The 25,852-nt window shown below is 39.8% G+C and overlaps 1 protein-coding gene across 3 annotated transcripts in view; it reads left to right on the top strand.

Annotated features, from left to right (window-relative positions):
* The window catches only part of SPATA6L (spermatogenesis associated 6 like), a 29,042-nt gene extending 10,746 nt beyond the window's left edge, over positions 1–18,296 (top strand). The window contains exons 6-11 of one of the 3 annotated variants that reach the window (XR_009961193.1): positions 1,316–1,393; positions 2,548–2,817; positions 5,229–5,337; positions 13,571–13,664; positions 16,033–16,149; positions 17,850–18,296. Coding sequence is in view for 1 of the 3 variants with exons in the window: in XM_062599996.1 (XP_062455980.1) it covers positions 1,316–1,393; positions 2,548–2,817; positions 5,229–5,337; positions 13,571–13,664; positions 14,211–14,214 (555 nt within the window). In the remaining 2 variants the exon portion in view is untranslated. Of the gene's footprint in view, positions 1–1,315; positions 1,394–2,547; positions 2,818–5,228; positions 5,338–8,861; positions 9,056–13,570; positions 13,665–14,210; positions 14,296–16,032; positions 16,150–17,849 lie in introns of those variants that run through there. The other 2 variants (XR_009961194.1, XM_062599996.1) reach the window with 2 other exon arrangements.
* Positions 18,297–25,852: the final 7,556 nt, after the last annotated feature.

Genomic DNA, 25,852 nt, shown 5'->3' with positions numbered 1-25,852 from the left:
GAGCTCCTTTCAGCTGGAAGGGGCAGCGGGTTGGTACGGCAAAGAAATTGAACCTCAAGGTAAGAGTGACAACTTGTGCTTTATATGGTCAAAGAACCATCCCATTGTGCTCCTTTAATTACTGTATCATTAACTTATTTTCCTGTTACTGCTCTGACCTTGCCAAGATACATTCAGATAAGATAAAAATTCAGAATGGATGCAAAGCACATTGTGGACTGCAAGACATAAAACACAGCTATGTTTTCCAGAGTGGGTTTTAGGACATCTCTGTTTTGTACTAGCTGGTGACTGCTTGGAGATGATATGTCATGTTTGTAAGACAAAATGATGATAGAGGAAGACAGGAAATACATTATTCAGGCTTTTTGGCAGACCAGATGAATAGCAAGACTGGCTGGAAGATACAAGTAGCCCATTGGACAGAGTTCACTTATGCATACTTAGTTTTGTACAGGAAAGTGTCCTTGCCTACTTCCTTCTGTCCATTATTCTTTTTGGCTAAACAGTCAGCCAGTAATGATGGAGAGCTCTTTTTTTTTTTTTTAATTTATTTATTTTTTGCTTTTTCATCCCTACTGCTTTTGTTTTCTCTTCTGCTTTGCACAAGACTGCAGATATGCTTTGCAGGTACTGTACTATGATTTCTCTTGTCACTCTTCTAGAAGAAAGAACTGCTAAAATCCACAATTCAATGATGATGGCAAATAAACAGATTTTGTTCAGCTACAGATTGTAATTGTCTTTTGCAACATTTGTCATGGCATTACCCGCCTTGAAAGGAAAACTGGAATTCTTTTTTCACACCAGTTTGGAAACTGTACTTTGGAACACTCTGATTCATTAAGAAGACTAGTGTGTGAATACAACTGCTAATCAAATAATAGAGAGCTATACATCCTTTCTGTAGTCCAAAGCATTCTGCTCACCTTTCCCCACAGTGCAGGCTTTATGAGAAAAAGCTCTGGGACTGTGCTAGTGTCTCAAGTGTTTGTTCTGATCTTGATGCCCTTGTGCTTCCCTTCTTGGAAGGCTTATGCCTGTTAAAATAGTTTCTTGCATCTCTGCTCAGTCCTAGTAGGCTGGATGTGCACTTTAAGATCAAATTGCTGCTTTTTATAGCCAAACCACTTTGAAAACTGTTCTTGCTGATGATTTTGCCACAAGTCTTTTCTAGTTGCAGTGCCTCTTTCGGTCACTTTCGATGCTGCAGTTGCAACAAAGGATTTGAGATGTTCTGCCTGAATGTTGGGAGGAGAGAAGTATATACACGATGATAATGTTTTTAAACTTTTTCCTTGCTATTATTTTTAAGGGAATAGCACCAAAAATAGAGTTCTCCACAAGAACAACCATTACAGAGCTTCCACTTCAGTGCAGAGGGAAGAATTATGTAAGTAATTATAGTAAGAATTCAGACCTGGTTAAAACTGACTAACCTCTGATATAGTTCGCTTGTTGCAGCATTGTATCCTTTGTCACCTTTGTATCGAGACATCCCACACAGCATTGGTAGTAGGATTTAAGGCCATGACAGGGGTCCTAGATTCTGTCATAGCAGTAGTAAATTTAACTGACTGTGGACCAAAGTTACCCCTCTCTTAGTTTGTCATCTGCTGTCCCAGTTGCTCTTATATCCTAATGATTCTATCATGGCAGCACAGTAACTCAATCCAGGGAAAGCCAACAAAAACAAAAAGACCTTGACTTGTTTTCTTAAAAGGTAACATTTTGGCAGATAATGGTCTCTTGATATGATGGCATTTCATTGCCTCTTATCTTTTACTGCCAATGGTTTGCGTCTAGATTTTTTACAAATGTTTCTCTTTGCATGTTTTTGCTTAGTGAATACATATTTCCCCCATTTACCTACAGCTTCTGATCTAGACTGAATTACAGCCAGTTAATCCTCCTCTGAGACAGTGCTAACAGTTCTTGCTGTGTTTTCTTTAGTAGATATCTATCTAGTAGGTTATCTGTTAGGAAATTATACCGTTGAGGACAAAATTCTGCCCTCTGTGCTGGAACAAAACACTCACAGGAGGTGAAGCTCTTATGTTTGAGTAACAGCTGCTGAATTTGGTTCACATAATTGACTGTTGACCTGAGATCCTTACAGAGTTCACCTTACAGAGTTCATTCCTGCAGAAGTGAGGATTGCAAAATTTTAAACAAAGTTCTCAAATTTCTAAATTCACAAATACATTTTGAAGTAATCTCAACCCTTTCCTGGATTCCATGGAGGCCAGTGCAGAATATTTCAGGGTTGAGTCCTAGATTAGAAGTTATGCAACAGAGATAAAATAGATGGAATTGAGATGTATGAGTCTGTGCTAATTTCTTTGTTTGGTCTTTGCCATACTCAAGCAGAGAATCGCAGATTATTCCATTTTAGTTTGTAAATACAAAGATACAAATTCTGCTCTCACATAAGGTCATTGAATTAAGTTTTCTTAGAGGTTACCATCTTCTCTGTGGGGAGGTTGCAAATGACTCATACCTGCTTTTTTACTCAGATAATTATGCAACATTTGATTTCTCTACCAGGTCCAAAACAGAACAAGGAATCAAAGATCTGCATTGACATCACCCAAACAAAGGAGCAGGTCATTAACACGATGCAAGGCACCAGTGAAAATGGATAAGATGTACAAAAGGCATACAAGGTCATTAAAACCACAGGCTCCTTCTCTAAATGCTAGAGACCACTTCTGTGAGCTTTCCACAGAGAACCAGCAGCAGCTGTGCAGACTGAGCCTGGGGTCTGCTGAGTGCAAGTCAGAGGAAGAGAACAGACCACCATTTGTAATCAGACATGTAAGTTCTAAAAACTTGTATCTAACTGGAACTTAAACTGTTACTTCTTGTTGTTCCATTATGCTTCTCTGAGAAGAGTCTTGCTGTCTTCTCTACATCCTTATATTAGATAGTTGTAGACAGCATCAAGATCTCCTGTCAACTTTCCTCTTTAAGGCTGAATGAATCCAGCCCTCTTAATGTCTCCTTATATGTCATATTTTGCAGCACCCTGATCATTCTGGTATATTTCTGCTGGACTATCTAGTATGCTTATGTCTGTTTTACACTGGAAAGCCTCAAACTGAACACAGCAGTTGGGATGTAGTCTCACAAACGCTGAATAGAGGGGAACAATCACCTCCCTTGACCTGCTGGCTCCAGTCTTACTAATGCAGACCAGGACATGACTGGGCTTTTTTTGCTCCAAAGGCATATTTCTGACCCTGTTGTCCACCAGGACGCCCGTTTTTTTCCCACAAAGTTGCTTTTGAGCCATTTGATATCCAGCCTCTACAGCTGTGGCATTATTCCATCCCTGATGCAGGGCTGACCTTCATAATATTTCTGTCAGTCTATTTATCCAGTATTTTGAGGTATCTTTGAATAGAAACCCTGCCCTCTGGCATATCAAATACTCTGCCTAGTTTGGTATAGTCTGGGAACTTGCTGGGACTGCAATTTGCACCATCATCTAGATCATTTATAAAGATGTTAGACCTTATTTATTCTGACACCTTTAGTAACTGGCCACCACTTGGACTTTGAACCATTGATCATAACCTTTTGATCCTGGTGGTCTGGCCAACGTTCCACACACCTTACAGTTCATTTATCCTGTTCATATCTTACCAATTTGGCCATAAAGATACTACAGACCCTGTCAGAAGCTGCTAAAGTCAAGGTAAATGACATCCACTACTCTCTCAATTAGCCATTGAGTCATCTCATCAAAGAAGGATACCAGGGTAATAAAGTACAATTTTATTGTAGATCCATGTTTACTGTTCCTAATTGCCTTCTAGTTCTTTCTATGTTTGGACATGGTTTTTAGGAAGATTTGCTCCATAAACTTTCCAAGAACTGAGATTAAGTGACTCGTCTGTAATTCTCTGGAACCTCTTTCTTGTCCTTCCTGAAGATAGGTATAACATTTGTGTTTATCCTGTAAGACTCTGCCCCAAGTTGTGTTGGCTTTTCAAAGATAATGGGGAACAGCCACACAAATGACCTCAGCCAGCTCCTTCAGCACCCTCAGATTCATGCTATCCAGACACAATCTACTTCTAGATATCCCGTGTGCTTAAGTGATTCCTATCTTCTTCTTCTGTGTATCTTTTTCTACTGTGGGTACTGCTTTGCCCCCCCAGGCCTGTTAGTAGGCTCAGGGACCTGTGAGGCCTGACAGCAGACCTTACCAGTGAAAAACAAGGCAGAGAAGGCATTAAGCATCTCAGGCTTTTCAGTGTCCTTCGTCATAGTATTCCTCCCCTTTGAGCAGCAGGCTTTTCTGATGCCACCCTTGCAGGAGCAAGCAATGACTTCTGTATTCCTCCCAACCTTGTTTCCTCTGTCTGTGTACTTTTCACATTTAAGCTCAGTCAGGGGTTTTCTAGTCATCCATGCTGGTAAGTGCAAGTTCCTTCTACACAGATTCTTATATAACCTACTGTGATATACTGTTCTCATTCTGAACTCCAAAAGCTCCAGCTTGCATCTGGTATTAGGCTGGTGTGCAGTCAAGGGCACACTTCTGCTCCTCTGGAAGAATTTGCATTTTAGCATGGAAAGTAGAGAAAACGCAGTGGCTGGCTGTCTGGCCAATCAGTCCAGCATTACAGGGCTGTCTGTTTATTGATCTAACCAGTGGTTGGAGTGGGGAAATGAAAGATCCCTATGAGTGGGAATGAAGTCAGCAGGATTTGCAAGTCTAGAACAAGTTTCTCTGAGGAAAAAGAATCTGCCTTTCATAATAAGCAGCATCTCTAATTTATAGAAGAAGACATCATCTTTTGCAGTTATTTTCACTGCAGATTATTGAGGATCAGTGCAGGAGACCAAGAGTAGAAAATTTCCTAATTTCCAGAAATAATTTGCACTTTATGTTCCTACAAGCTGTGTATCTTTTTTGCTGTACATTTTATCCTGAAACTTCCTGTTGTGTGGGAAGTCTCTGGTTTTGAAATTAAATTAAAAAAAAAAAAAAAAAAAGGAGAGAGAGGGAAAAATGTATTTTCAGAAGAGGTTATTTTGCAAAAATGCCTGCATTGTGCCTTGTATATATTTCTCCACTGTTGCATATTTTTGCACTTCTAAGGATAAAAATAAGAGAGGGAATAAGAATGAGTTTATTATTTTCAGGAGATGTGTGTCCTTAGGCCTAGTTTTTGTAGATTAATAAGTGCATCATACTGTTATTTCTTCGTTTTTAGGTGGACAGTTCCAAATCATTCAGTGAAGTAACCTCACCATTGTCTTACAGTAATGTGAAGAAAAGTGTGAGATCAGCAAGAGATTCTTCCAAATTTCATGTGAAAGGAGGTACTTAGAATTTACTGTTAACAGTAACTATATGTTGCTAATATCACCATTGATATTACGTATCTCAGAGAAACCTTTTTACAAAATACATGTCAGATTTTGCTGTTTGCACTTCAGAAGAACTGATCACAAAAGAAAGTGCTGCTCAGGATAAACAGGTAGCAATACCTGGAAAAAGGTAGTAGAACATGGGCTAAACAGGCAGAAGTTCCAGGAAGTTCCATTTCTCCCTTGTTGAGTAGTGTATCTCTTTCTAAAGAAAACTGATCTTGAAGTCAGTTCTGGAAAAGGGATCTTGATTTCTTTATTCTTCACTGACTAATACCGTTTTTCTTTCTTCAGCTATCTGTTGTTTCACTAAGGAATCCTTTAAAGGTTAATGCAGAGTCCATTCACATGAATAGAAATACTTAAGGGATTTTGAATGAATACCTTTGTCAGTGTGAAGTTATCAGTTTTTAGGCATCATCTGTTCTTCCCTTGTTATATGCAAAATATTTATAATCTAATCTACATTTTGGAAATGGCAATAAAGCTATACAATCCAAGCAGATCTGTATATTTCTGTTCTGAAAAGTAACTTGCTACAAAGATACCTTCTTACTCATGTGTGTTTCTTTAGAGTTTCCATCAAATTAAGAGTTACTGCCTAGTAAGGATGTCATTTCCCTTTGGTAGTTTCTCCAAATCAAAATACAGGTACACAATGTCGTTGAAATTGATAAAAAGCATTCTCCATAGGAAACATTTTGTGCAATTGCATTTTTACTTCAGTGCTAATGTATTGAAAGTGAAAGTACCAATGTAAAATTAATTGCTAATAATGTCACTGAAATCCTCCTTTTTTTTTTTTTTTTTTTTTTTTTTTTTTTTTTAGCTTTAACTTTTGATAGCTGTGAAACATCAAATACCTCTGTTAAGGTAATTTAAAAAATAACAAGTGAAGAATTCCATCTTTTGGTTACTAGTCTAGTCTATGTATTCTAAAGAAAGAATTTCATGAGGAGATTTGGTGGTTCAGAAGATGGTAATGGGTAAGACTAATTATTTGTCACAAGAGAAATGTGCGAGACATAATAATTCGGCTCTGTGAAAATGAAAGCCCTGCAGACTTATGCGATCTTTCTAAAAAAACCTTCAGGTCACATTATTTTCTCTGAAAATCCCTTATTTTGCAAAAAATTTAGGGCTACTTTATATGAAAGTTTCCCTGCCTGAGTGTACTGGACATCTACAGCCCACATTTCAGTAAAAAATGTAGAGAATTGTAATTTGTTAGTGATAAAAATAGAGAAGACCAAAGGCTCTTTGCCAATGCCTGCATTTCGCTCGAAGGCGTATCAAATAAAGATATGTCTGCGTTAGCAGTAGTGTAATGTGTTTGACTGTGAAAAGCAGCGAAACTAATGAAGTATGGCCGTGAATGGGAATTCCTTCTGCAAATGGAACCTCTGGTCCAGGATTCCCTGTACAGCTACTAAAAAGGTCACTGCTAGCAAACTAAAACCTGAACTGACTTGAAACCAGTTAAGCATTTTGTTATATGCTGCATTAATACATCTGATTAAACTACAACTATACCCAAGAAGTTGTAGCTGTACAACTTCTGAGCTGTACAACAACTAAGATGTACAAAAGTTTTTCACACAGAAGCTATAGTGAGGACAGATCATTATAGCAATGTGATAGATGGGTACTTCCCTCTTAGTTATCATTTTAAATCTACCTCAGATTAGCAGTAGCAGAAAATAATATCTATCAGCTGTTTGGAGAGGATTCTATGAAAATGGAGAGCAACCACTGTTTGTGTAAAGGTTCGTGTAAAGATCTTTGCCTGAGTTTTGACTTGTTTCTTCATCAACAATATTAACAAAAATACCAAAAAATGACCAGAGATAGAAGTGTCTCACCTGACTTTGGTCTCTGCTGAAAAAAATTGATACACATTGAGGGACAGATTTGAGAAGTTTGCCTTCTGATTCTGTAATACAAAGAAAATGTATGTTTTTCACCAGTAATAAACCAAATTTAAAGTATTTAAAAAGTGCACAGTGCCTGTGAGAGATACAGGACTAAGAAGATAGTTTGGGGCCATTGCTTTACATTTGCAGGTACAGCTATTTGTTAAATGGTTTCCTGTACTATTCATGTTTGAGTACCACTCAGCCAAAATGCCAGACTTGTTGCAGAAAAGGTTGTTTATTTAATAACCACATGTCTGTTGTTATTAGCTGTTTTATCTGCCCATCATTCGCTGACTATCCACTGTGTTCAGTCACTCTGTCACATTTGTAACAAGAACTGGTAGAGCCAGAGCCAGATGTAACAGTATTTCATCTGTTTTCAAAGTCTGCTCATTAATAAATGAATTGAAATCAGCAGTCATGTCACGAAGAAAATTTAATGGACAATAGTGAAACAGGAATCATCTAAGCTAACTATAGCCAAGAAAGGTTTGAAGTCTACTTTAAGGTAGTCATCTGAGCTTTTCCATATGCAATGGAAAGATGGTGATTCATTCTATCATAAAATCATTATCTAAGGCAACTGAGGTATATCATATCAAGTTTTTCTTATCTCCCTAAATTGACCAGAAGGGGTGAGTAGTTGGAACTGGATGCCTAACTTTTAGGTGGCCAGTGTTAGGTGAAATGAATGACGTCTGACATCATACCTGCTCTCAACATTATCAGATTATCAGACAGATTAATTTAGAAGTGAAGCATATCACATCTCATCACCCGTTCTAGACACTACCTTATGCCTTCAGCCATTTCAGACACGTGTATATGATGAGGGGCCAGATTTGCAAAAGTAGTAGTGGAGACATGTTTTCAGATCCTCTTTAATGTTGCTATGTTTGTCTCAAATATTAATGATACTGCTGATGACATTTGATAACAAGTGTGAGATCACTCTTTGAATATCTTCCCTCAGTCCACTGATCCAAACTGATCACATCACAGAGTGGGCTGCTAATATGTTTCTTTTTCATTACTTAGTCACAATCCAATTGAATTCCCATTTGAGAAATGCGAAAGTGCAGGTTTTGTATAGACTCCTCTCAGAGTCTGTCTTTCCTAATTCCATCCCATTTCCAAGGTCAGCCTGACTCTTTGAGAGGGATTCTCATTAGCCTAATGCAGCAAAATAAAAGCTTTTGTACATGGTGACAGAACAGCTTGTTCATCTGTCCTGTGGCATCTTATCCCTTTAGAAATGAGATGCTTCCTGGCTAGAATAGTAAGTTTGATAGGATTCTAGTTATTTTTGTATGTACGTTCATGTGTTTAAGGGCTTCCATTTCATGGAAGGCTCACATTAGGCACTGTTTAATCTTGCCCACATCTTGTTTGTTTGTCATTATGAATTTTCGGCTTAACTCTAACATTTCCTTTATTCTACATTTTAGTAAAACACATGATGACTTCTGCCTTCTTTTCTCTCCCCAGTCTCTTTCTTTCCCCCTTATCCTATGTTAAATGCCAATTCCAGCTATTGAAATTTGCTTTTTTATTCCCTAGATTATCAGGGAACCAGCTGAGCAGGCTACTTCTGAACATGATTCATCCTCTCCTGAAACAGATGAACTTTTCAGTTACGCAGAGTGTTCTGCCAGTCAGAGGCATTTAGATTTTCACCGTGCAGCTTCATCTGCTACCTCCCAAAACCTAAAGTCACCATGTCCTGTTCGAAGTCCCTCTCCTCTTCAATACAGGTTACAAATACATCATCAAAAATCAATTACTTGAGCAACATTGTGCTGTGAGAGTACAAGTTGAATAACCCCCATAACAAGTTGAATGTGAATAAGAAAAATTCACATTCTGTCTTCTTAGGCAAATTGAATTTATGATTTCTGAGAAGAATATAAGTAGAAAAATTATTGCAATTATTCTGGAAGTGGTTACATTGTATGGGTATATAAAATAGCTATGGTTCATCTAGTGCAGTTTCTTTCCTAGGATCAGTCACTTCAAAAGAAGATGTAAAAAAATCTGTTAGTTGATACTTGGCTTTTTGCCCTGAAATGTGTACATACACATGTTCCATGTGTATTTTTTTTATTATTTTTATGAGACATTTTTGTTATCACAGAACAGTTTTCTGCCATTATCTGATGATTTCCATACATGACTGATGGCTCAGGTAAAAAACTACAAGAAATGTAGAAGAAATGTTTCCACTGTTTTCAAATTTATTATTTCTAAAATTCATGGAGTGCTCACATGATCCTTCTCTGGAGAGGAATTTAGTTGCAATTTTCCTTCCCTTTTGCATGCTTTCGGTTGTGCACCTCTGCCTGAAGAGGACAACCCTTCCTGCCAATTTGTGTGGGAGGTGCCTGGTGCCTTCTGTTCATGAGTGCTAGTTCAGATAAGGAAGTTTTTGTGGGCTGAGCCTATTGGGTCAAGATTAGTTTCTTAGCAAGTACGAGCTGGGCGTTTGGAGGGGGATTCCCTAGCTCCAAACTGAGGAACGTGCCGCATCTGTCCTGTGCTCTGCTTTGGCCGCAGCTCTCCAGTGGGACGCTGAGCAATCAAGTAGGAGACACGCTTGGCCGTCATCTTTGGGGAGGAAAAGCAGGCAGACTTCCGCTTCCACACAGTATCGCCTTCTTGTCATGTAATTAGGGCGACTCAGTTTTCCTGTTTGTGGTGTATTTGGAGGTCAGTGTGCAGTGGTGTGCTGTGGGCTGCAAGTCTGCACCAGCTCCTCTGAAGAGGGCCTGAGGTTATTAAGTATCTGTCCACTGGCGGTGTTGCTGAGGGAGAGCTTTTCACTCTTGCATGCAGAGGTGTGGTATTCCTGCTGCCTCTGTGCGACACTATTCTGTCCCTTCCAGGTCAGCACTTGCCGTCTACCTCTGTGGAACTTGCATGACTCCCGTGAAGTTTGTCTGGCGTAAAATTACTCCCTCTCCCAGGCAAGAAAAAGTAGCCGTGTAGGCAGGTCAAGTTCGGGGCAGGGCCCGTGAAGAACACCGCTGGAATCCCTTGCGGTGTCGCTGCTGTGCACAAGAGAGAGTCTTCCTGCGCCTTTGTTTTGGCAAAGCCTTGGATGGGGAAGCCTGTTGTCCACAACCACGAGACGGATAGTTTTTCTGGTGTCTCCTGGCCCTGCATTGCAGAGCAAGCGGGTTGGAGGTTGGAGAGGTTTGTTGACAGCCACACTGTGCGCTGCAGATTCTCAAGTCTGTTCTTACCCAGCCGGTTTTCCAAGACATGGAGGAGCTCTACACTTCGTTCAGGGGACACAGCAGTCAGAAGTGGTTCTTATGGTTTGTTTTCTCTTAGTAAAATTGAGAAGAACATCTGCAAGCACTGATGACAGTGAAGCAGGATTGTGCTTAGGCACCGAGTAACAAAGTTTTGCCCCGTGTACGCACTGTCTTCCAGGGGCAGCCTTAGTCTCCGTTTAACAGGCCAAGCATACCGGGAATGCTTGTGTCCTTCCACACCCATCGTGCACGTACCTACAAATGCTCACGTAGGCGTACTAGGATAGCGTATTTTGCCTTTCTTTCGAAGCTGTTTTTTTTATCCCTGCTCCTTTAAATCTCAGCCCATCACCAAAACACACGTCATCTCGATTTCATTTGGGTGAAATAACAAGAAGACTCCAATGAGTAATGTGAAGAAGAGCTTGTGTGCGTTGCTGGAGCAGTTGCTTTGTGAGGAACGATTTCTGACTGACTGCTCTGCATCTGGCTGGTACCTGTTTTCCGCTTTGGCTGTGAGCCCCTTGGTCTTAGATCTTCTCACTTCTGTTTGTAGGCTTGTGTAAGAGATATCAAAATACGATTTCTTTTCCCCTCGGGAAAGGAGGAGCACTGTTTTTTCTTGAGTCTGTTTCTTTATTTGACCCCGCCTCTCGCCGTGTGAAAATGACACTGTAGGGGATCGTTTTCTCCGTGAAGTGGATTAAAAGAAGCATGGGAAAAGCTTCCTAGCCCTGTTAATGCGTCTCCTACATGGCTATCAATCTACGTGGAGCAAATTATTTTGCAAAATGCTGCGGAAGGAGGTGTTAATTACACTGACTTATGGAGTTAAAAATACGCTATTAAAGGGCCATTTTTTTTCTGACCAGGCAAATACAAAAGACGATTCCTAAGCCTTTAGCTGCAGAATCCAGCAAGTACTGAAATAGTCAGCACGGTCTTTGGCGGTCTCTTCTGTGTATTCTGGCCTCATTTGAATACGATCAAAAATGCCTACCCTTCCCTTTATGTTTTCTAATGGTTTTCTTGCACGACAGGTGTCTCAATGTGGTCTGTGCCTGTGGGCTGTCTGCTGCACAGTTACTTGATGCGAATTAGTGATACCTATCAGATATTAGGGTTGATTTGGATTTTGAGAAAACAGTGGCTAAATCTCTCACACGGAGAAGCCCCAAGAATAAGTTGTAGCTGTTGAGCTTCAGGTTCAAACTACCCTCAGCGCGGCCAGCAGCTGATGTGCTTCTCATGCCAGTTCCACAGATGCTGAGAGGAGGTTGCCATTAACCTGTGATGAGCTAATGCAGAGGAGCAATGAAAGCTGTTCTTAGTGAAGGGCCCTCTTTTCTGTGAAAGCGGTGCCTTTTCTTCAAAAGTGTGAGCACTGCTGCTGCTTCTGCCTGTTTTGTCTGGATGGATTTTCTCTGGAAACAGGAATTACTCAGCCAGTTTTCACAAGTGGCTTTTTGAGAGTTTTCCTTGTTTAAGCTGTTTCATTGTTGTAGCAAAGTCATATCTTCTTGGAAGCTTACGTTGTTCAGACGGCAGCCAAGGGGGGAAGTCTGGCGACGTCGTGCTGTACTGCAGGACTGCAAGAAGGCGCGTTGGACGATCCGCCTGGTGCTGGAAATACGCCTTGTTCTTAAGGGACTAAACTACCTTGTGCGTTCTTCCTTTCTAGAGCCCTGCATTTAATCTGTTGTTTGGCAGATTAATTTGTAAGATCGTTTTCTGTTCCTGGAGTTGGAAAGCACTGATTTGTTGCTCGTAACGGACACAAAGGTAGTGCAGCACTTTGCTGCACTTGGGCGCTGTTTCTTGCAGCATCCCGATCTTGACATTTGCTTTTCACTTGGGCATTCTCTTGCTTGGACACCCCACAGTATTTCTGTGAGGTGTCTGCAGGAGGCAATGTGCCCACCTTAGAAATCAGCTGCTGAACCAGAGGGAAGTCTGTGACTTTTGCCACAGCTGGAGACCGTGGTAAGAGCAGAGCACATGGGAAGCCAGGCGAGGGATTCAGGTACGAAGCACAGGAGCCTGGTCCCCTTGAGATGCCCTGGGGTTGCCCTGTGTGGGTTCCTGCTGCTCCCGCAGAAGGGCACGGGTCTCCCGTAGATCTTATGTCACTTCTGCCTGCTTTGCCTGGGAGTTTGGTTGCTCTGTGGGGCCTAAAATGGCAGCAGCTACCTGTGTTTAGGCCTCAGCATCTCACCCTCCCAAACAGGGAGACGCTGCAGTTGAGTCATGCTCTGCGGACTCATTTCTTGCCCGGCTAAAAATCAGCACCGAGTGTGGAGACAGTGAAACTCTTATGTGGCATGTATGTCCACAGCGCATGGAAGTTCTGGTGATAGCACTAACCTTGCTTTGAGCTGCCTGGCGGACTCATCTGCCTTGCAACCTTTTGAAGGTGCAGATAATGCCGCTTGCGCAGGAGGGCAGTGCTGCTGGCGTGGAAGGAGAAGCAGTGTGTGTGGCCTGTGGAGCCTTTGCTTTGGTCAGGGGCAGCAAGCAGGAGAAGAGCTAGGACGAGAGGAGAGAACAATGTCAAAGGAGAAGGTTTAGACCAAAGGAAGACAGAGGAGTGAGGGAAGAGGAGCAATGAGGAGAGGCAGAGAGGAGGAGAGGAAGGAACAAGGTAGGGAGCACAGGTACAGAGCGCAGAGAGCATTTAATGGGATGGAAAATTGAAGAAGTCGTGGGGGCAGTAAGAGGAACAGGAGTGGAGGGAAAGGGGGGAGAGAGAGAGGGAGAGAGGTACTGGGCATATGAAGCGTAAAGGAAGTGGCAGGAAGAAAAAAAGTAGCTTGAAGGACGAAAGGGACGTAACCAAATGTGCTTCTGGGTGTCCCTGTTCAGTGACTTGGTCTGAGGGGATGAAGGGATCCTCATGATTTGGCATGGAAAGGGTATGACAAATGAGGCATCAGAGACAGGGTAAACAGAGAAGAGAAATCATTCTCCCACCAGAGGTGAACTGTGATATGACTGTTTGATCTCTTCTGGTAGGTTGCCTGCCGATGTGGATTGCAGCTGGGAGAAAATCAACGAGCGAGTGCGGAGCCTCCTCACCTCAGCACAGGCCAAGCAGCGGCTTTCCGCTGTGAGTATTAGCGTGACAGCTCCAGCATGTCAGGCTTTTGGCCCGTCCACCCACGAGTCTACCTTTGGCCCATAGATGTGCCAGTTCCGTGCTGGGTAGCCAGCTGTTTACCTCACAAGGCCTGGCCAAGTCTGGACTAAGCAGTACTCCCTTGCTTCTGAGGGCCACAGACTAGAGGTCGGGAGGGAAGTCTTAGATCCCCACGCGAGAATGAGCGCAGCATGGTGCCTGTGGCACTCGAGGGAAAGGGATGGAGCACATGAACGCAGTTTAGGGTGAAAACCAAAACAGTTTGTGGATTGCCACGCTGCAGCAAATTGGAAGGAGTCACTAACAACTGCAAAGGGCCTCTGAGACGAGGACAGTAGCTACTGAGGCACAAAAGCTGTTTGGACTGATCCTGCGGCGGTTAATTTTGAACAGCATTTGGGACCTCAGAAATGAGTGACTCAACAGCTGTTTCTGCAGGAGCCCCCTAGATAACTGTTACTGACAGAAGAACTGGTGAATGATAGTAATTGCTCTCTTCTTGCTCTCTTTTTCCAGCTAAGGTACTAATAGTTGGTCCATCGGGACGTTTCCTTTCCGTACAAACCATGCGCCTTCCAAAACGGCTACTACAACACTGCTGCTCAAGCATGGGCATGCACAAGGCTTTTCCACTCTGCCGTTGATTTCTGAATCAGTGACAAATCCAAGCCCCAGATTCTTACTTCACACTCTAGAGAAGGGCTGTAAATCTGAACCACTGATGCTCCCTCCCCCTTCTACTAAGCCTGTGAATGGGAAAGACCTGCCTCAAGCAGCAGGAGGGGCCTTCCCCACTGTAAAGCAGCCTAAACAAAATGACTGTAATGAGTAGGAGTTAGAAGATACAGGATCTTAGGGGTCTTGCATACGTCGGGCTCCCAGGATAAGGCCCTTCATTTGCCCGAGATAATTTGCAATTGTTTTGCAAATGGTTTGGGGTTGTGCAGACATCTGCAATCTCCATCAGCCTTGCACTAACCTGAAGGAAGCACCCTCGAGGAAAGAAAGGAGGGGAACACATGAAAGAGCATGAGTTAGTTGGTGTTGCTAGCCCAGTGCAAGGTTCAGAAATGACATTAATGCTTCCTTTGACTTCCTAGGTCTAGGGACTACTTACGTAATACATCTGGCAATTGCTCCATAGGCTAAGCGGCTCCCAGCTCCCTGCCTAGCTGCAAGTGGAAGCGTCTGAAGAGACAGGGTCAGATGCTTCAACTGGAGGAAAGTTACATGGTCAAGAAGCAGGCTCTCAAGTGGCATTTCCCACAGCTACCTGGAGCAGCATTTGTTAATCTGTTTGCTGCTTTAGGTACAGCAGTGGGAAAATTCAATACTCACTCATAAGCTTGTTTAGCAAGAATTCGAGGCGGAGAGGAGGTGGAAAACTGCACAACAGCTACTTCAGCCCCAGCAGCAGGAAAGCATTTTCTGCAAAACGCTGTGCTTGCTGTCACAGACATTTAGCTCCCATTCGCAACTGGAAGCCCTAGTTCTTCACTTAGCAACACTGTGTGCCAATCCTCCTGAGAAAGTAAGAGCTTATTTTCACTTTCAACCACGAAATGCAAGAGGGACAGCAACAAAAACTCCCAACCTGCTATTAGAAAGCAGTACCTACAAAAGACGAAGAATAACTCAGCTTTGCAGCAGATTTAGCAATTGTTTAATAATTAGCAGTGATAGTAGTTGCAGTTTTCTTGTCTTCCCATTGTATCTCACCTTGAGCACTGAATATCAATTTTTTTGATGAAATCACATAGCTTTTTTTTCCACCAACACTGACACTTTCTGACAAAGAAGTCCATTTTTCATAATCACCCTGAGCAGATTCATATTTTCTTTACGTTTGTCTACTTCAGTGGGTTTTTTAGAGGAATGGATTTGATCTTGAAAATTGCCCTTTCATGTATGAAGAGTGCATAGGAGTATGTATCTAGATTGTCCTCTGTCTTCTGACTTTCAGCCTTCTTTGGGACTGTTGAAATCAACTCGCTGGATATGTATTACACTTTTCTGATCATAAAAAGGTTTTAATAACAAAGACTCCTATTGTTTTCAGTGTAGCTCATTTATTAGTTTAGTTTATTTTATGTTAGATACTTTTTGTCATAACCTTTAGATGGAGACAGACTTCCAGTGAATGTCTTTTCTTTGGCATTACTTGACTATCTTTTTAGAAGAATTTTAATACTAAATCATTGCGGCTGTCAAGAAGAGGCACTGTCTGTGCGCTGAACTGATTTAACTCTTCTGGAAAGAAGTGAAAGGTTTACATTGGACTAGATGCTTCCACCTGTTCTTCTCAGGCACTGTAGTTAACTTGAGGTGCTTTTTATAGGGAGCTACTGAGAATGAAATTGATGATGTCCTTGAAAGAAGGTCTGTCTCTTTGAGGAATTCCCTGCCTAAGGACTCAGAGGAACCAAGCTATTGCTAAGTAGTTATTATCAGAAAGGTAAGCAGCATAAATATTTTGATATTCTGAATTAATTTCGTAACAAAGATTACAGAATCATTGAATGGTTGAGGTTGGAAGGGATCTCTGGAGATCTAATCCATGCACCCCTGCTTAAGCAGGATCAGCTAAAGCACATTGCCCAGGATTATGTCCCGATAGCTTTTGGGTATCTCCAAAGACAGAGACTCCTCAACCTCCCTGGGCAACTTGTTCCAGTGTTCTGTTACCCTCACAGTAAAAAAGTTTTTCCTTATGTTCAGATGGACCTTCTAGTGTTTCAGTTTGTCTGTTGCTTCTCATCCTATTGCTGAACACCACTGAAAAGAGGCTGGACTTATCCTCTTTCTAGGTCTTCTTTGAAAATCTCAGCCAGAAGCTTTAAAAGCTCTTCAATGGAAGATTCATAGTGAAACAGAACTGAAAATAAAATTGTACAGTTCAGCATTGTAAACCATTTCTTGACAACAGCTTGACAAACTGTGAACTAGTTGATAGTCTTTAGGAGCAGCTTATGTAGTATTTTATGTTCATAAAGTTATTCAAAGACTGTATAATCCAATAGGAATGAAAAATAGAGTGGTTTACAGCCCCAGATTGTGTTACACAGATGAAAGGATCTAGCTTTCTTATTTGTAAAACATATCCTTGATGTATCTAATGACGATAACATTTTAAAATATTCATCAAGTTCTGAGGAGCAAGACAGCTGACAGCTACTGGAACATTCTTAAACTTTTTAGGAACTGCCAGCTGGCTGCTGTCTCTGGCTCAAATAATCTTACTTTTTTATAATATGTTTCATCCTTGATCCTTTTAGGAATTTCAGGTGAAGGGAATTCCTCTTTTTTTCTGCATCTGACTATGCCATAGAAGTAGGGCATACATCTAGTCTTTGTCTAATGGAGTGTTTTACTGGTTTTATTTTCACTACAATTCAAAAATAATATAGCAACATCAGCAGAACTAATGGTCATGTTTATGCAAAAGGAACCAGACAAACTTGGAGGCTAAAGCAGTACGATCCTTGTTTGTGTGAATATGAAACATGTAAAAGCTGATGGCTTTAAGGCCACTCTTCTTTACCCTACCTGACTCCAGTGAAAGTTGACTAGTGCTTTTCCACTAGCCATTACCTCTTAAATTGCCCTTACAAGGCTCTGTGGTCCAAGGTACAAAGGGGATCTGCAGAAAGATAGCAAAGTGCTGACCATTTGCTTACACAGTTGCTGTCCTGAATAGTGTGATGATATGTGTGACATGTTTGCCACATGGCCAATTCCTCACATGGCTTCTTCTGGAAACAAAGAATCTGGACTGTGTCCTGAGCTGCTGGATCTTCTCTGCATGATCAGGTTGAGATGGCTGGCATGATGTAACACAACAGAATGAAGAAATAGCAAGCTGTATCATAGGGTCCTCACTTACGTGAAATTCACTTAAAACTGAGTGGGAATGTCATTTTACTAAGACACAGCATCAGCTGTCTGTCTTTATTTTGTGACACAGTCTCTCATAACCGCCAAAAAGCACATTGAGATAATCTATGTTGGAATCCTAAAACTTGATGAAAAATATGTTTCTCAAAGGTTGTTCTTAAAAGCAGTTTTCTCAGAGACCATAGTTTAGAAGTGTTGTTAATAAGGCACTCTTGCAGATACTCTGGTTCTTGGGCAGTAAAGTTATTCTTGTTTCTGTAGGTGGGACGACACAGTGACTCCTGGATACTGATCTGAAGAGCACTGATCTGACACTTCTATTCCAGCTGAGCAGTGGTTTGGTTTTTTGCTGTTGTGTTACATCTTTCTCTCAAAGCAAGACTTCTACACTATCTGATGCTGCATAGAATGATTAAATGATTACCTGTGGGCTCAAATACAACTCTCACAGAGACGTGAAGTTACTAGCTTATTACTAGAGCGAAGGCTGGTCTTTGAGTCTTGTCTCTGGTCTGTACTTTCTCAGGTTTGCACTTAGAATTATCACTAAAAATTTACAGTCCTGGAGCTGATGATCTGAAAGGGTTAAATTTCTCAGTGTATATTCTTAAAAATAGAAAAGGGCCTTTACTTGTTTAATTACTATCATGCATTTCTCCAGTCTTGAAAAAAGCTACCTGAAATAGATCTTTAATACATATGCTTAAAACAACCTCTTTAATAAAATATTTTGAATAATTGAGAAATATACAGGAAATTATTTAAAATGATTTAATAAAATCTTGTAGATTTTAAAATTTATTTAAATATAAAATTTTCTGAGAAAGCATCAGTTATGCTGTCATATAAGAGTCATTTTTCAGAGTAACAGAGGCTTGTCACAGAGAAAATATACACAAATATATGCCCTATGCAGACATTGGAAAAAGGTCCTTGGGCTTTGGAGGGAAAACTCATAGTGAAAGCACAGAAGCCAATACTGGCTGTGCCAGGGTCTTCATCTGGCAAAGTCTAGCCTTTTGCAGTGAGTGGTAGTTGTTAATGTGGACACACCAGCATGTCTTGCAAGAGCTGATGCCATGCTGAACCAGAGGACAGCTGAGAAACACCCAAGCTGCTGGAAGCAGGCTAACACCAGTCACAGAAGCAATACAGCTGGTGGATATGGTATTGCACTGGCATAGCTACAGTGCTTTCAAATCTTGGCTCAGATCTTCCTGTATGTGTTCCAGTTCAGGTGAAAGTCTCCAAGCTGCTTCATGTAGACATTCTTTTTTGGTTATGTTTCTTTAAAAAGACTGGAGAGTCGGGAGCTTCCCACAGCACAGCACAGCACAGCACAGCTGTGCTTCCTCACAGCAAAGAGCTGGGAACCTAGGGCACGAGAAAAGACTTCGGTAGCAGCAGAAAGCATATCTCTGTGTGTTCAGGGAGAGGGCTATTTATAAGTTATTTCATTTCCATTCTGTTCTACATCATCATTATGGATTTTCTAAATGTAAAAAAAAAAAAAAAAAAAAAAAAAAAAAGAATTATTCTAGCTTCTTTTTAGATAAAACTTGCCTTTTTTGGTTTAAAAACCTCTGAGTTCATTACAAGGAAAAAACCTATTTCAAAACTCTACCTGTTTTGGAGTCTCTACACATACCCATAGTATATAGATCTAATAACTTTATTTCTGCAGGCTTAGAGCTTGAATACAGACTCTTTGTTTGACTACTGCAGCACATATATGAATTTACTGACTCTATTAACACAATTAAAATCTATGAGTCCAGCTAAGCCAGAGGAAGTGAAAGACGACTGCTAGTCTAACTTGAAAAAAATAAAAATAATAAAAAAAGGATACAGAGTAGGGAACAAGAGTGCCTTTGCAATTTCCCATTAATTTCAAAAAGAATCTGCAATGCTACCTTCTGCCAACATGGAAATAGATAAGAAAATAAATCAGTAATATTTTTCTAGGAATCACTTCCATACAGAAATGAGCATAAATTATTATTTTTCTTGGATCAGATGCTAGAGTAGTCTTATTCTGAAAAAGTGATGCTCACATTCCTTGATTAAAGTTTGTCAAAAATAACAGAGCTATATTTTCATATTTTTCAGTTTACTTCTATTTATTTCTCTTGTCCTGGGATTTCATCCTGGAGTTCTAATGGAGTTCCATCCAGTAGGTCCACTGATTGGGATATTTCAGTGTCAATCCAAGTTGGATTAGTTCTTTCTCAATAATACTTTATTTCTTTCCTTTCTTATGCAAATGAGGGTTTCCACATCAGTTTCTCTGTTACGTAGTCCTCATGAATGCAGTATCAACATTGCAATAAGAAAAAATAGAACATCAGAGCCTCCCAGAAGTTATTTGACAGATTACTCAAGTAATGAGCGCTAACATGTCATTCAAGGGTGTCAAAAATTACTTTGTTTAGGCTGTCATATATAAGTAGTTTTTTTAGATAAACTAGCTATTCATTAATGTTTTACAGAGTTTGAAATAGGTGTTGAAGAACTCACCATCTGTTAGAATAATGGTTTGATTTTTACAGAATGAATTGCTTGCAACAGCCAATGCTAGTAATAGCTACAGCTTAACCACTTTATTAAAGCACTGGGATGTAATAGTTTTCATATTATTTTTTTCAGTCTTTTGCAAGGAGAAATAAGAGGTAGGTCAGGGAAGCTACAATTTTCAGAACCTATCTAGTTTGCCAGCAGTCCAAGTATTAGTCTTGTATCTTATGACATCTAAGAGGTGAGCAGTGGGACTGTTCCATAATTTAACTTCCTGGCTCTAGGAAGAAACAAAATTGGTAATGGTGGGTGAAAGTGATTTCATCAGCTCTTTTTTAGATACAGCTACAGGGTCATGCCAGCTCTGTTCAAAAATAGAACAATAGGATTTTGAGGAGCTTATGTTTTCTGCTGTGTTGCTCCTGGACTTCTGTTGGTTCTCTAGAATAGGCAGAATGTATTTTATAGTTTCTGATTTTAATTTGCAGTTCCTAAGTCAGAAAGTCTGGTTAGCCTTGGGCAAGGTGGTTTGTCCTAGTTAGCCAGTGGGTGTTGACTGACCACTGTTTGAGACAGATGAACTTTCTACAACATCCATCATTGCTACCTGTTCTTGTCTTATCTCCACAACATACTGCCAGTTAATAAAGCCATCTTTTTGCTGAGAGGATTCAACTGTAGCTCTTTGGAATCAAATTAGTAAAATCTATTGACTTTTTTTAGCTGCTTCTCCATAAACTGCATTACTCCTTGCTTTTACTACTATGAGGAAAATGAGAGCTGGTATTGCCACTGTTTGTACTGTTTTGTTTTGTTTTGTTTTTTGAAAAAGCAAGCTGAAGAAAATCAAGTCTTGTCTGCAGTGTTCTGGGAAGAGTGCTTGTCTTGCTTAAAAGATTGCTTTGAGTTAATATTCTAATTACCCACATTAGCTGCTTTGTTTCTGCAGGCTTATGAAGTGCTGCTCTCTGTCTGATCAGCTTTTCATTTTTTTTGTGTTGTGAAAAGGAGATTTATGGAAATATTGCAATGGAAATTAAGATCTATTTTGCTTCATAACATTGTTATGAGCTAAACTGGCCCCTTGATTAGAGTGCCATTGTTCTCAGTTGTTTACGTCTTGCCTCTTCAGTTCTCAAATGTGCCAAATTTAAATACGGGTCTGATAACGTGTGAGGACAGAGCAGATTGGCATTTTGGATGCTGTTCTGGCTGCTAAATTTCTTCATCTCCTTTTGGACAGAGAAAGAAATCCTGATTGCTCTGTCCATACTTAAAATTAATTTTGCATAAATTATGCAAGAAAACATGCTTTCAAATATACAAGACAGCTGAAATCCTGTCCAATATATGGTCTGTGATACACAATTTGATTCTGATTATTTCAAATCTATTTTTAGTCTTTGAGCAGGTCATATGTGCCTTTTGCAGGGTAGAAAGATATACTTACTTGCTACCTCCAAGTCTTGTTAGTGTTACATAGTAATGGAGAAGACAAATATGTTATTTTCAATGTCCTATATGATAAAAATATTTACTACTCCACATAGAAAGCCCAAATTTGCTTTTCCTTATTCCTGTGCAAAACAATTTGTCTTCACATGTGTAATGGACTATGAACTATACTGGATGATGCACAAGCCTCTTTGGAAAAGTGTAACAGATAAGTAACCCATGTCTTTCTGAAACTTGACTTGCTGGTCACACATAGCACTGAAGAGTTGGTAGGGAGAAGAAGGTTATCATCTCCTGTAAAACTGAATGAGCAACTTGCAGAATTTGGAATCTTCTTAATGCTATTTATACAGAAATGCTCTAAGATATACCTTTAAGTAAGCAGATCACTTAGGGGATTGAATGCATCTCTAAGATTCTGCATGGCTGAGGCTCTATGATTTTCTCTGATGTGAAACATTATAGGTTACAAAAATGATTTTTTTAAAAATGGGAATGATAATCCTGTTCTGAGATTAGTTTTGTATGGTGTTAATTTAGCAATAACTGTATCATTACGTTATCAGAAAGGTATGTTCTGGATTTTTTTAGTGATATACAAAATATTAGGGAGAAGTGAAGACTATGTATTCTGTTTCCAAGAATGAAATTTCCTTTGATGAAATGCTTTTAGCAAGTGTGTGAGCTGCTGTCTCATGCTGCTAAACCTTAAAACACGTAGTACAAGTCTAACAACTCATACTGGTGCCTGTCCTATATGGACAGAAAGTCTTCAGAGGTTAGTAGGGGAGAGTGGAGAAAAAGAAGAAGCAAGTTAGTGGAGGTTGCTTTAAGTTAAGCAAAATGGTGTATTTTAATAAAGTACCAATGAACTGAACAGCTTTGTAACAATGAAAGAAAAATCACTGCAGACAAAAGGGTTTTATATATATATAAAAATGTATAGCTCAGCAAACCTGTCTGTGCACAATTCCAACCTGATCTACTTTGTCCTAAGTACATAACAATTAACTATGGACTTCCTCCTTCTGTTCACTTGTCAAATAGCTTCATGTTTCTTTCTTTGTATTTTTGGAGGGGAAGGAGCAGGGGAAATTGGGAACATGAAGATCCTCTTGTGAAATACAAAAATGACATCTGAGAAATAAGTTTTTCAACCTTCTTTTGCCTTTGAATACCTTTTGTGGCTACATAAATTCCCAGGATTAATTTTGCTGTACAAGTGGGAGATGACAGGACCTAGTGCTTTTCTTTTTTCCAAGAAGTGATTGTGTGCATTCAGGTGCTATTCTGAGTTAACTTCAAAATAGTATTTAAATGAAAATAGAGGATAGTTTAAAGAGAGTACTCACTTCTGGTGGTTCCCTTCTCTCATTGTTGGAGCCTCTCATTGCCTCAAGTTGTTTTATGAGTTGGTTCAGAACATGCCTGAAGGTAATACGCAGTCACTCATCACTCCTCAGAAAAATTTTAATGATGGAGAAATGCAAAATGATAACTGATTTACCTGCATTCTCACAGGCTCCCAATTTGTTATGAGTTCCATTTGGGACAGTTAGGATATAGCTTCTACATGTCTTATGAAGCTGAAATCCTGCATAAGCATTACTATAATGAGAGTCCAAATGACTTAGATATTTTTTTTGTCCTCTCTTGAGGACATTTTCATTTTTCTTTGTGAAAACAAACATCAGAGGCCACTCACTTCCACTTCATCATTGTCTATATTTAGGAGCCAGAGAAAATAACTTCAAAATCCATTGCTCTTAGATTACATATGTCTTTGCATTGCAGAACATATAGTTCATATCTTAGTGTAGAAATAATAAAAAATTGTCATTTGAGGTAAATATTCAAACCTGCTCATTACATGACTTTTGCCCATGACTGGCTTTGCAAAAGTGTCTGAACTTTGCATTTCTTCTGTACCCATAACAGCTGTTCTTTGGGTGACAAAACTACTTTGCTCACACAGGTCATGGAGGACTGAGTAAGGAGAAGAGGGTGGGTGCTTACTGAAGTTAGTGTATCTGTACTCATGATCCTGTACATGGTGGTTGAGATGTCATCTAGAGCCCACTAAAGTAGGTTTATGCACTCCTTTGGTCATTCTAGAGCACTGTCTGCTATGTGGGAAGAGATTTCCTGATGCAGTGAGTTCAGCACCTGTTGTGCAACTATGGTTGAAAAACCTAAACATAGAGCAGTCAAGGTCTTTCTTGGAATTACAGAGACAGAAGATCTGTGTGATTTTATCTCATAATTTTACTTATTTTTTGGCAAGAAACTTTCTCTACTTTTCAGGCTATGTTTGGATGACTGATTTTCTTATGTTTTTACTCCAACATTACCCTATGATTTATGATGTTCTTCCTTTCAGATGTACATGCAGGAAGTTATTTGATTTCCTTTGCTTTTATGGACTAAATAGGCAAAGCTCTTTCAGCCTTCTCTCCTCTTACTAGTTCTTTTTTTTTCTGATCATTCATCAGTCTGCTTTGCAGTCCTTTCTAAGTTTGAGGCCAGGCAGATTTGATCTAAAAATCAAATTAATTTGCAATAATGATGCTTTTAATCTCATTTTCCCATTTATCTCTGTGCCTCTGATATTTCTTTGTTCTTTGACTCCTATTGAGATCAGACTGAGGGGCTTGGTTTTGTTCAATATTTTCCCCTAAGTTTGTAATCCTGTACATCATTCCTGACATGTTTTCTCCAGTTCCAACTTTGTAGCATGGTTGTCCTAGTATACTGAGCTCAAGTTTGTCTACTGATCCCTTCCCTTATTTTGAAAGCATAACATTGTTGAACTTTGCTTCTATCTTAGGTAAAGTTTCTTTGCATTTCTAGATCCTTGATTACCACTGACCTGCAAGACTGAAGCTCCATGTTCCTTTTTGTTAAGTTAGTTTGTGAGAATCTTGTCTTAAAAAACCTAGGGCATCCCCACCTACCCCAGGGAAGGGTCTTGCATTCTCAGAGACTGCAAGTAAGTTTCCATCAATTGCAAAGAAATGCACTTTCAAATAAAAAAACATGACTCCATCAGTGCAGGAGAGCATTGAATACTGGCTAACATGAAGTAGAAAACACCTGCTTATCCATTTTGTAATTTTAAGGGTTAATATTTGACAGCAGATACAGGATTTTGCTGAATCTTCAGTATAATATAATAATAAATCAGTCTGGGGGATTTTTACTCCCTTTGTGTCATGACACTGTTGGGTTTACTTTCAGCTTATATAGTGTTAACATATCCTGTTTGTCATTTGAGTCTGCAGCTGTGTCTTGATCCCCTTCGACTGGATTGTTAACAATATGGCAGCCTTAGGTACAAAGACCTTCTCCTTCTTGTCGTTAAATGTCATTTATTTCAAATCTAAAATGGCCTTCAGAAATTAATGGGGAGACTTGTTTCCTAGGTAAATCTTGCTGGCAGTTGCTGAGTCTTAGCTAATTCACTGCTGGTGTAGGACTTGGGTGGGGAGAGGGGGAGGAAGAGCTATTTTAAATGATAGAATCAGATTAACCTTGGCTCTGGCTTTTTGGAACTCTTGCAGTCCCCTTGGAATGGCCTAATATTTTAATATAGAAAAGTTACATCTGAGCACTTGAAAAAAGTAATAGTCTTTAAAAATTGCTATTTTAAATGACTGTCCATTTCAGTACCTTGTGGGAAGTAATTTATAGAAATTAAAAAAAATAGCAGTATTCTTTATTTCCACTTCGACACTCTACAGTGCACAGCTACTGAGCTGTAGCCTTCAGTTCATTTCAATCAACAGTGTTCTTAACCTTGGAAGGAGTAAAATGCCTTTTATGTAGAGAGTGCAATAACTTTTTCTCTCTATTCTCCAATTCCTTGTTCAAATACAAAAAATTATTTCAAATAGTTTAGATTTGTTTTTCTAGCTTAAATGTGACAATTGCCTTTGGACTTAAAATCTGTGGCAAAGGACACATGAAGGGGAAATAATTTGTCTCTCTCTGCAGTAAGGAACAAAGATCCTTGCTATACACAAACACGAAAGGACAAAGATGGACAGCTCTATCTTGTTTTGAGAAGATGAAAATTAAAGATACAAATAAAGTTATATTTAGTAGCTGCCTCCTACTAAATCTCTACTGTGAAAGTAGAGAGTTATTTTAAACTACTGTCTCACTAATGAAATAAAGCAGCAATACTGTTACTGTTCAACAAGAAAAATAGCTTCAGCTAGTGCAAAGCTGAGTTATTCTTTGTCTTTTGTAGGTACTGCTTTCTAATAGCAAGTTGGGAGTTTTTGTTGCTGTCC

The sequence above is a fragment of the Rhea pennata genome, chromosome Z, assembly GCF_028389875.1.
Source record: "Rhea pennata isolate bPtePen1 chromosome Z, bPtePen1.pri, whole genome shotgun sequence".
NCBI lineage: Eukaryota > Metazoa > Chordata > Aves > Rheiformes > Rheidae > Rhea > Rhea pennata.
The sequence above is the reverse complement of the archived record's forward strand: the minus strand, read 5'-3'. Positions and strand labels throughout refer to the sequence as shown.